Source organism: Sciurus carolinensis, chromosome 3 (genome assembly GCF_902686445.1).
Source record: "Sciurus carolinensis chromosome 3, mSciCar1.2, whole genome shotgun sequence".
In the NCBI taxonomy this organism is placed as follows: Eukaryota; Metazoa; Chordata; class Mammalia; order Rodentia; family Sciuridae; genus Sciurus; species Sciurus carolinensis.
In genome coordinates, this window is record NC_062215.1 from 13,175,006 (window position 1) to 13,187,112 (window position 12,107).

Genomic DNA, 12,107 nt, shown 5'->3' on the forward strand with positions numbered 1-12,107 from the left:
ACCCCTCCCCCGCTCCCCTCCCTGGAGGTCTCGAGCCACCATCTAGAGCCTTCTCTCCTTGCCCCACCCCAGGGTATTTCTGGCTTCCAGAGGGGAAGAGGGCCCTGAAACCTGAGCAGAAACCATCCTCAGTGACACGCCCGGGGAGGAGCATTAATAGAAGCCTCCCTCAGGCCCCTGACACGTCTGGGCAGCTGCTCGGCCCTGTCCCGCGTCCCTCAGCCCCAAGGCCAGCCCACTCTGGCTCGGCCAGGCACACTAAAGTTAGCTCCCACCCCTGGCTTGATAACCACTGCCACCACTCTAGCGGGGCTGCCATTTACCCCAGGAGACACTGCTGCCCCCTGTCCCCGCACCTCGGTGACCACCATGTCCCAGACCAAAAAACTGAAGGTTCGAGTGGCCCTCTTCTGCATCCTGGTGGGCATCGTGCTGGCCATGGTGGCCGTGGTGACTGACCACTGGGCCGTGCTGAGCCCCCATATGGAGCTCCACAATGCCACCTGCGAGGCAGCCCACTTCGGCCTCTGGAGGATTTGCACCAAGCGAGTTCCTGTGGACGACATTAAGGACAAGAACTGCGACACCATCACCCTGCTTGGGGGTAACGTACCCACTCTCCGACCCGCTCTCCCCTCCGGCCCTTCCCAGTCTCCCTGATGAGTCGCCACGGGAAGGAAGGCAGGGTTCTCTGCCTGGGGTCGGAGCAGCCACGGAGCCCTTCCTAAGAAGGTTGGATTTGCCTGGTGGCTAGCGCCAGCTTGTAAAATGAGGGTGTTTGTCTCCAGCTCCTTCCGTCTTGCTGAGGTTTGGGGCTTTTTGCCCAGAGCAGACCACAGGCCAGGTGGCACAAGAGGCACCTGGACAGGTCTACCAGCCCAGGGGCTTCTGACCCCAGCAGCAGTCGCCCATTGGTGTCCCAGCTCCATTCTCTCTTTTCAGTGACAGGCAGGTGGCTCTATGTTCTCAGGCTGGAAGGACCCAGGGACTAGTGGGTTCATTCCTCAGCTTCCAAGCAGGAGTGCAGACAGGACAGCTACGGAATTCCTGGGGCCCCACTCAAAATGAACACCCTGGTGCCTTGTTCCTAATTAGTAGGAATTTCAAGTTGAGCATGAAACCAAGCACCGGCCCTTCTGTGTGCAGAGCCAGGGTGCAGGTCTCTGATGCAGGACGTGGTCGGGCGAGAGGCACTTGCTTTGTCAGAACCTGGGTCCTTCTATACATCTGCCTCCCGTTAGACCATTCAGAATCATGCAGCATTTCCTTATGCTAGAATTTAAGAGTATTCCTCCATTTCCTACCATGTGACCCAGCCACGCTGCAGGTAAATTTCCTGTCAAGAATACCTGGTATTCAGAGGCAGGTACGGTGGTGACATCTGTAATCCCAGCAACTCTGACTTCAGTGGGTGAGGCAGGAGGATCACAAGTTTGGGGCCAGCCTCAGCAACTTAGTGAGACCTGTCTCAAAGTAAAAGCCAAAAAGACTGGGGATGTAGCTCAGTGGCAGAGAACCCCTGGGTTCAATCTCCTGTACTGGGGTGGGGGCGGTGGAGGGAAGACCTGGTATTCACCTGAACGGATCCTTATTCTGTGCACATGGAGTTCTCAGGATTCATAGTGACCAGAGCACTTGTTCGAGGAAAGTGTGCTTCCTGGGAAAGGGGCTTGGGCTCTAACCACCACTGCTCACCTCCTGGGTGAGAATGAGGCCCTTCTCAGCCTCTGCTTCATCCTCCATTAAATACAGGACTTGAGCTCAGCAACATAAGTCCCTTCCGGGGCTTACGAACATGTCTCCAAGGTGACAGTGGACCAGGGTAGGGGTGACATCCCTCCTGATGCTCAGAATTATTCCTTTTGTTACCTGACCAGGTATTCCTGGAAACCCTCCCTTCAAGGGAATTGGTGCTGAGACCCTAGCAGGCTGGGTATGGGACAAAGAGCCCAAACTCCACCTCCCACTCCTGACCTTCTTCTTCCTCCTCCCTGCTTGTTTGAGGGAACCCCAGCCTTGCTCATCTCTGAAGAGCACTCAGAGACTTGTAAATACCCAGCTGTCTTGGAAACACTGAGTCCCAGGGCTGAGGGCTTTGACAGGCGTGGGCATGTGCTCAAAGGGTATCGCATAGCCCAGACGCCCACGCCCCTTGGCCACTGCTGCACACTGGTAAACAGATGCATCCTCTAGCCAACTCCCTGGACAGGGCAGGGCAGGGTGAGGCAGCTTCTCCAGGGACCACACATGCAAACGCATGTTGAGGTCCTGTCCACCTGTCCTCGGAGACAGCTGCCTTTTAAAGTCAGAGCAGACGAGCAAACCAGTGAGTAAGATCCATGCAGGGAAGAGACAAACTGGCTAGAGGGCCAGCCTCAGGGACCAGCAGGCATTGCTTGGCCTTGAGCCTGAGCGGTCCATCTCTTTGCCATGAATCATGTTTCCCACATTTGTGACAATAAGTACTACCTCTCCCAAGAATCTTCCAAAGCGTGTTCCTGCCTTTTCCCCCTTTTTCTCTGCAAATGGAGATTCCTTTATTTTTTCATCTGTTCTTCCTGTGCTCTGGGATCACACTTTTTTGGATGAGAGTTTCTTCATGCATGTTCTCATGTTTATTATGAACAATAATTACAATAATGACACACAAATATAGCACTATGTGCCAAACATAGTTGTAGGTACTTATTAATTTGGGGTGATATTAGGGAGAAAAGTGAGAGAATAATAACCCCCCAATCTTCTTCTCCATAAAAGCAGTAAGAAACACTTTTTTTTTTTTTTTTTTTTTTTTTTTTTTGTGGTGCTGGGGATTTGAATCCATGGCCTTGTGCTTGTGAGGCAAGCACTCTACCAACTGAGCTATATCCCCAGCCCAAGAAACACTTTTTTAAAAAAAAGATCAAATCAACGTTTTCAGAATTGTAGAAATCTACCAAATCTTGTAGTAATCCAAAATTGCTTGTTCAAGAAAAGTGGGTGAATCTGAGGATGAACAGTAAGTTTTGTGGTATTTTTACTTTAACGAGGAATTAAAATAGTATGGTCTGTTAATGGGAGAGGGGGTAGAATATAGTCAATAGATCCTAAGGAAGCCTAGGTATTGGACTTATTGAACAACAATCAGCTATTTAAAATATATTTCCCATTCCCCTTTCCTCATCTCTGTTGTAGGTTTGAAAACAAACATCTCACAATCACAGTAAAAATCAGCAGCCTGATAGCCACTTAAAGGGGACAAGAGGAATTGGATCTCTTTCAAAGTCCTATTACCAGATAACTGTCATTATGTGACCTATCTGGTCATTCCCTAGAAGTCTCTACTTGCAAAGCCATCTTTATTTGACCCAACTCTGAGCTCATTCAGTGCAAATAGTCATTTTCTCAGGGGGCATTTGTTGAAAACAATTAGAGATAATTGTTTAATACCATGGCTACCTGAGGCAGTAGGTAACAGTTGGATCACCCAGTAGGCAAAGCAAAGAGCTGGAGAATGAGATGTTCACAGGTAGCTTTGAAGAACTACAACATAATCCTAATAATCTAGAAGGCCAGGTGCATTGTTATATGTATGCCCAGTACAGCTGCTTAGCTGAATGTTTAAGCCATGCCCCAAATGTGCACAGAGCCCCTCCATAAAGAGAGGGAGATACATTTATTCCAAGCATTTTAGGAAAACTCTGTTGACCAACTACTAAGTTAATGGAACAGAGATTTCAGTAGTCACACATGATAAAAAACACATGCTTCACAAAATTAGTTCAGAACAGTTACTAGACAAACAACAATAAACAGTAACAGAAGCAAACCCTCAAAAGAGAATCTGATTTCCAGAGTTGCCTTATTATAATGTTTAAAAAACAAAGACTTAGTCAGGTGCAGTGGCACACACCTATAATCCCAGCAGCTCCAGAGGCTGAGGCAAGAGTATGGCAAATTCAAAACCAGCCTCAGCAACTTAGGAGGCCCTAAGCAACTTATCTAGACCCTGCTTCAAAATTTTAAAAAGTTTAAAGGACTAGGGAGGTGGTTACACACCTCTAAGTTCAATCCTTGGTACAAAAAAAAAAAAAAAAAAAAAAAAAAAAACACAAGATGCACAAGTAACTAAAATGGTATGGCCTGTTTGTGAGGACGAGAAGCAGGAATGAGTTAACAGATCTCTAAGGAAGCCCAGATATTGGACTTACTAGACAAAGATTTCAAATCAGCTATTTAAATGCACTTAGAGAATTCAAAGACTCCATATCTAAAGAATTAAAAATTAGAATGGTGTCTCATGAAATAGAGAATATCAGTAAAGAGATAAATATTATCTTTTAAAGGGCCAAATAGAAATTCTGGAGTTGAAAAGTATAACAACTGAAATTTTTTTAAAAAATGATAATAGAGGATCAGTAGCAGATCTGAGAAGATAGATGAAAAAAAAATAGTGAACTTGAAAATGGGTCAATTGAGATTAGTAAGGAACAGTTAGGGGAAAAAAAATGAAGGATAATGAACAGAGCTTCAGAGAGTTGTGGCACTCCATCCAGGATACCAACATGTGCATACTGAAAGTTCCAGAAGGAAAGGAAGAGAGAGAAAGGGAATGGAACAGAAAGGATATATGAAATATAATGGCCAACACTCCCCAAATCAAATGAAACATTAATTTACAAATCCATGAAGATCCATGAACCCCAAGAAGGATAAACTCAAAAAATCTATACCTGGTCAGCTCATAATCAGGTTGTTGAAAGATAAAGATAGAATCTTGAAAATAGAAAGAAACAACACATCACATACATGGGATCCTTAATAAGATATACAGCTGACTTTCTCCAAAAGCAGGCAGAGACCAGATGACAATGGAATGACATATACATATTAGCTCTGAATTCTCACAGAAACCTCTCTGAGATCCACCATATTATTGTTATCCCATCTTACGGAGAATGAGGCACACCTAGGTTGAGGAAGTTGACCAAGTTCACTCAATTTCTCAGCAGAGCATCCCATATTCACACCCAGACACTGTCCCTAACATTCATTTACCTTCTTAGTCACCACCTTACACTAAGTCCAACAAACCAGCAAGCAGGTTCTCATTCTGTAGGTGTCCTTCACCCCACAGGGAGGAACACTGAGCCTGAGCCCTTTCCAGCCAAACTGACAGGCTGCAGTTCAACACTCAAGTCTTGAATCCCGGGCCTCCTCCTTCTCCAGACCTCTCCCACATCCTCCACTGAACAAACCCAGCTCCTAAATGCTGCTGACCCAAGCTACCACAAGGAGTCCAGCTTACAACATGGCATGGTTTGGGGGCAGTAAGTCCAGTACAAGGAGATTTCTCCAGGCCCTGTTCAGTCATAGAATGCTGGAGGCTCTGAGGACAGGAGCTATCTGATTTTTCCATGACCTTAAAGAGCCTCAGAGGGACTACTGTGTTCAAGATCAAATCTAAGGTCAATTCAAATGTCTTCATAATGACAACAAAGCCTTCCCGGGTTGTCAGAAGACACTATGTGATTGGAGACCCAAGTGAGTCCCCAGAGAGGCCATCTCTGCCCTTGCTTCTTTCGGGCTCTGCTCCTCTAAGGAAAGGCAGCAGCTGCTCCGGTGCCCCAGTTCCCCCATGGGCCAGCTTCTCCTCCAGTCTCCATGCAGATATTGGGGCTCCATGAAAACACATGTTACTGACCCCCATGAATTCCAGGGGCACCTTCACCATGCCCCTGAGCCCAACTGGAGGCCGAGACTACTACTAGACTTCGTCTGTCAAAGAGCAGTGCTCTGAAACTCCGGACTCGGGTCCTGGGATTTCTCCAGTCTATTTTATAAAATTCTTCAGTGGGGCTGGAAGGAGACACAGCACATAGAAGCCAGCACCAGGAACCCATGGGACCATCCTTTACAAAGACAGCGAAGACAACACCGGCAAGAACTTTCCTCCCAATCCCTGGAGCACTCGGTTTTGCTCAAACCAACCAATCATTTTTAGTAGATTAAAGTCTCCATGAACAGGCACTAGCGGCCTGCGTGCATCCTCAGTGATAATCCAGAGTCATCCTGTCACTCACGCTCACCTTGGCGTTAATGTGCCCTCTGTTCTGGTTCTTTGGAGTTGGCACACCAGCTAGGGTTCCGTACAGCCTGTGACTCCCTGAACCAGGATATGTGGCTAGCCAGCGCCCGCCAGCCCCCAGTCGAGACTGACAACTGAGGTCACTGTATTCTTTAAGCAGTAATCCACTGAGTCTTACAGAAATAGAAATGTTAAAATCACCATAAGCTATTTGTAGAGAGACAGGAGGAACCTCAGAAATCCTAACTCATCCTGGATCCTCCTCTTGGTACTGGGCTCTCTGCCCACTTGGTCAGAAGCACCTGCTTCTGTCGAGGCAAAGCTATGAGGCCCGAGCTTTGCTCGGGGTGATAGGGGTCGAGGTAGGGGTGGAGAGAGACGTCTGCAGACAGCATCTGCAGGTGCACTAGACTGTCCCCGTCCCTTTCCCCCAATCCCTTACCTTGACCCAGCGAGCCACTCACAGCCTGCTTCAAATGTCCTTCCTTTTAAAGGTGTTCTCCATGCTCAGTTTCCCCAATACCACTCACCTGCACAAAGGGGCATAGGTGGGAAAAGCAGGTCATAGCTGGGGCCGCCACCTGACAGAACCCAGGACCCTGCTTGAGTGACATGGGCAGCCACCTGACTTGGTTTGTCCCGAGTGAGGCCTGGGTCTGACATGTCCACTGCACCTCTGGGGGGCCATCAGGGACCACAGAGGGGCCTGCGGTCCCCCACAGGCAGCCACATGGTCTTGCAGCAGATGTTCCTCCCTCCCAGGTCCAGGGCAGAGGACACTGGCCTTCCCCATGTGCCAAGTCCCGGACAGGAGATGGACCATGCCATCCACCCTCGGGCCCACAGTTCAGTCACATCAGAGAGAAGCTGAGGCTTCCAGAAGCCCTGAGAGGGGATCCCACCCACTGGGCGCACTGTCCCCTCCTCCCCCTCTGAGGGTATTTAATGGAGGGGAAGAGGGAGAGGAGCAGAGCCCGCGGCCCACCTGAGGAAGAAATCCACAAAATGCTCGGGTCTGACACCCACCGACAGGCCCAGCCCGACAGCGCGGCTGTTTCCATCCCACAGCGCGTCAACCCGGAGTGGCCCGGGGTTCATCGGGTGGGGTTGACACCTGCTTGCTCCCTAGGAAAGTCACCTCAGCAACCCAGAAGGACCAAACAGCTGCACCCGGCCAGGCTCTTGAGGTGGCTTCAGCTCACCGCCCCGCGCGGAGAGAGTAGTCGGAGGGCAGCTGACTGGGAAACGCACTTCAGACCAGCCCGTCCTGCTCAGAGCGCATTCAGTGACAACTGAAATGGGCTCTTCAAGGACAAAACAGAAAGGTTCCTTTGTCCAGGGGGAGACCCAGGGAGACTAGTGACATAGCACGAGCCATTAGGAAGCAGCAATTCCCAAAGATCTACAGCTTATAATCTGACAAACATAAGAGGTTTGCGTCGTGCTTTAAAATAGCAGCGATGCCTGAGGCAGAAAAGAGCAGCATCAGTTCTGACCATCACCGGCCTCAGGAACCCCAGGTAACTCGGTTCAAAAGGAAAATGGTTCAAATATAGAAGCCGGTGGAGAAGGCTGTTGGCTGCCAGGAACATCTGCTGCTAAGCCAGACCCCTCCACAGGGGTCGTCCCCTTCCTCGACCTCAGGAGAGGTTGCAACCCCGACTTTAGAGGACAGGGAAAGGGCAGGAGGACACGGGATTAGGTGGCAGTAAAGCCATGACTTTGGCAGCTTCTGGGACACATTCCTAGAAGAAATAGCATTTGTCTCCTTGTGAGCAATCCAATGTAGCCTGGAGGGGAAGAAATGAATTCACAAACTAGATATTATTTAAACCAAAAACAGAGATGATGTTCAAAGAAGGGCCTCACACAAATAAAAAGCAACCTAATTAAGTTTTTTTTTTTTTTTTTTTTTTTAAAGAAATAGAAAATAATCCAAAAGCATTCATTTATCTACTTCCTAAATCTGGAGTAAAGGCAAGCAATAGGACTATACTCTGATGTCATGGCATATCTAGTTATGACAGAAAGACCGAAAGAGAAAAATAAAAGTGAAATTATAGTTAAAATCAGAGAGGATTTCTTTGTGTTGAACCCCTCTCCCTGCCTCCCTATCAGACTCAGATTTTGGGTGTCCACAGACCTTTTGTGGCTTTGATGACAATGCTCGTAGACCAAGTAACTTGCCAGAACAGGTCTTGTCTGTTCTGCCACACAAGCACAGTTCCTAAAGGCCTAAGGAAATGACATGAAGGTCACATTCAGCTCTCACATGGAAGCTCCCTGCCTGCGTCCAAGTTCATCCTGACAGTCTCTCAGAAAAGCCCTCTGCAGGGCTTTTTAAAGGCCAGAGCAGAGGTTCCTGACCTGGCTGAGCATCAGAATCTCCTGGAGAGTTTTTGAAAAGGTCATTTGCCAGGTACCCCTGTGACTCTGGGAGGGTCTGGACTCGGATAAGAAACCGGGCCCCAGATTTTGAGTGAATACAAGGTTTCCTGGTTATTGATAGTTTGGGCTGGATAATTCTGTGTTGTGGTGGTCTGTCCTGTGCATTGAAGGATGTCCAGCAGCAGCCCTGGCTTCTAGATGCCAGGAGCCACAGTATCTCCAGGCCTTGCCCAGTGTCCCCAGCGAGAGGCGCTGCCTGGCTGAGGACCACTGGCTGACCACAGGCCCTCTTCCCCTGATGAATGACAGACCCAGGTCTCGGCCTGTTAGATCTCAGCAGCTTATGCTCCCTGACCCGTCCACTCCTTTGGCTGTTGCTTCCCCAGGATCTCCCGGCTGCTTATGCAACCCCACTGTCCTGCTGAGATGGTGATCTAAGGGTCGGGGGAACGTTTTGAACCAGCAGAAGGTGCCACGTTCTCTCAGCCAGGCTTCCAGTCCCGCTTCCGGTCCTTCCCCCCAATTCACAGGCGTCTTCCTCCTTTGCAGAGAAGAACTGTTCCTACTTCAGGCATTTCAACCCCGGTGAGAGCTCGGAGATCTTCGAATTCACCACTCAGAAGGGTGAGGCCTTGGGAGCCGGGGCGGGGAGCAGGGAGGCTATGTCACATGTGCTGAGCCAGGTGGCATTTGGCAGAAAACTGCTGATGAAAAGCAGCCCTGGCCTGGCATGTTTGAGTAGCAGCCTGTCGCCGCCCACGCCAGGGAACTGCAAGTGGCAATGTCCCTATCCAGGGGCCCAAGCACATTCGTCAGGGCTGGGGACAGCCGTGGGGAAAGACATTTCCCGGGAGGCTCTAAGTTGCCACAGGGACACACTTTCCAGATGATCCCATAGCTCTGCTGGGACAGAGTAAGGAAACAGAACAGGTGCCCAGAGTCCAGGGAAGCTCTCTGCAGGTGGGGCGTCCCTGGGACACCCCCTGGCTAAGGGACCCCCCAAGGACTGGAAGAAGGTCAGGCCCTGGATCCACGGAGCTCAGAGGCACATACAGCCGGCCTGCAAGTGTGCCCACACAGACACACGACAGATGCCCACACGTGGGGCACACTCACACACACACTGACAGGTCCTCACATGTGGGGCACACTCACACACACTGACAGAGCCTCACACAAGGTGGGCACGCTCACACACACTGACGGGTCCTCACATGTGGGGCACACTCATACACACACTGACAGGTCCTGACACGTGGTGCACACTCGCACACACACTGACAGGTCCTCACACATGGGGCGCACTTGAATACATGTGACAAGTCCTCACATGTGGGGCACACTCACACACACTGATAAGTCCTCACATGTGGGGCACACTCACATGCACACTGACAGAGCCTCACATGAGGTACACACTCACATGCACACTGACAGGTCCTCACATGTGGGGCACACTCATACACACACTGTCAGGTCCTGACACGTGGTGCACACTCGCACACACACTGACAGGTCCTCACACATGGGGCGCACTTGAATACATGTGACAAGTCCTCACATGTGGGGCACACTCACACACACTGATAAGTCCTCACATGTGGGGCACACTCACATGCACACTGACAGATCCTCACACATGGGGCACATTCACACACACACCAACAGAACCTCACACGTGGGGCACACTCACACGCACACTGACAGGTCCTCACACAAGGTGGGCACGCTCACACACACTGACGGGTCCTCACGTGGGGCACACTCATGCATATGACAAGTCCTCACACAAGGTGGGCACACTCACACACTGACAGAACCTCACACCTGGGGCACACTCACACACACTGACAGAGCCTCACACAAGGTGGGCACACACACACACACACAGGTCCTCACACGTGGGGCACACACACACACTGACAGAGCCTCACATGCGGGTGCACTCACATGCACATGCATAGAGCCTCACACTTGTGACACACCTGTACACTGAGAGACCCACGCTCACCCCTAGGCAGCCCCGCCACACCCTCACACACATGCTAGGCCACCCCCACACTGTCCTGTCAGCCTCCAGGCCACCCAGCTCAGCTCCCTCCGCCTGTCACTCAGAGGAAGTCTCTGCTCTGGCGTCTCTGGTCACTGCCTGCTGGCCCCCTAAGAGGCTCAGTCCAGGGGAACCTGGTAACCAGCGCACTGCTAAGACCCGGGGCCGTCCTGCGGCTGAGGGCGCCGCCCACCTCGGGCCCTGCGGGACTGAGCCAGTCCCTCGGCCAGCGGTGGCTCGCAATGGCCACCGACCTGGCTGCAGGTCGCACCCGCCGGGACGCAGCGCCCGGGCGCGGCCTGGTCCTGAGGGCCTCTGTGTTGCAGAGTACAGCATCTCGGCGGCGGCCATCGCCATCTTCAGCCTCGGCTTCGTCATCGTGGGCTCCATCTGCGCACTTCTGTCCTTCCGGAACAAGCGGGACTACCTGCTGAGGCCGGCGTCCATGTTCTACGCCTTTGCAGGTAGACTGGGCTCCCGCCCTGCCGGGGCGACACAGCGCCCCGCTCGGCGCTCCTGAGGTCCCACTGAGGCTGGGGCAGGGACCTTCCCCAGCTCCCCGGCGGAAGCACCTTGGTGGCGGCCTCCGCGCCCCCAGGAGGGTTGGCAGGAGCAGCTGTTTGCTATTTCATCTATTTTTTCACAATAACACTATCCTCAAGACCCTGAGGGGGCTTCCCAGAGAGCCACCACCACAAGAAGGAAGGAAAGTGGTCATCTGGCCAGCCCCCTGAGGGGCCCGGGACTTGCTGGGTGGAGCGTGGCTGGCGGATGGGTCACTTCTGCAGGTTCCCAGTTAGAACTGTCTTGAGATGGTTTCCTCCCCACCCAGGGCAGGTCACCACCTCCCCCCAACACAGTAGGCTGGGTGGCGACCTGAGAGCCCCTGGCTCTGTCCCCAGGGCTCTGCATCTTGGTCTCGGTGGAGGTCATGCGGCAGTCGGTGAAGCGCATGATTGACAGTGAGGACACCGTCTGGATCGAGTACTACTACTCCTGGTCCTTCGCCTGCGCCTGTGCCGCCTTCGTCCTGCTCTTCCTTGGCGGGCTGACCCTCCTGCTCTTCTCCCTACCTCGAATGCCCCAGAACCCCTGGGAGTCCTGCATGGACGCCGAGCCAGAGCACTAGACCTCAGAACGCTGAGACCCAGCCCAGAACCTTCCCGAGAGGAGGTAGAAGTTTCACATCTGCCCTGTTCCCCTCTGCCGATGACTGTCTCCGGCTGCTCCCCCTCTCGGAACTTCTCTCTGGGCTGTGACAAGCTCCTCTGCAAACAGAGCAAATGGACGTGAGTCCGGCCCTGCCCAGGACCAGAGGGGAGCAGAGCCAGCAGGTGCATGGGTGTTTGGTGGGACCCCACCTTCCACCAAAGATCAAGGTCGTCCCACTGTGCCAGTTGTCTTTAAAAACCCTACAAGGCCACCCTGTGCTCATTTACCAGGTCTGAGAGTCCCTGTGTAAAAAGCCAGTCCCTCTCTCCTTGTGACAAAGTATACCCTTTTCAGTGAACCGAACATGCCTCCTTGGCTTCCCGGAGCCCTGACTGGTAGAATCTGACTGTGGTCTGAAATAAACACTCTCAGAAAACTCGCTTTTTCCTT

The 12,107-nt window shown here is 51.7% G+C and overlaps 1 protein-coding gene across 1 annotated transcript; it reads left to right on the forward strand.

Moving 5' to 3' along the window:
• The first annotated feature begins 235 nt into the window (after nt 1–235).
• Cacng1 (calcium voltage-gated channel auxiliary subunit gamma 1) lies at nt 236–12,107 on the forward strand. The gene is made up of 4 exons (XM_047546033.1): nt 236–604; nt 9,005–9,079; nt 10,832–10,969; nt 11,408–12,107. Exons 1-4 carry the CDS (start codon nt 370–372, stop codon nt 11,632–11,634), a joined length of 675 nt encoding a protein of 224 aa, XP_047401989.1. The 5' UTR covers nt 236–369; the 3' UTR covers nt 11,635–12,107.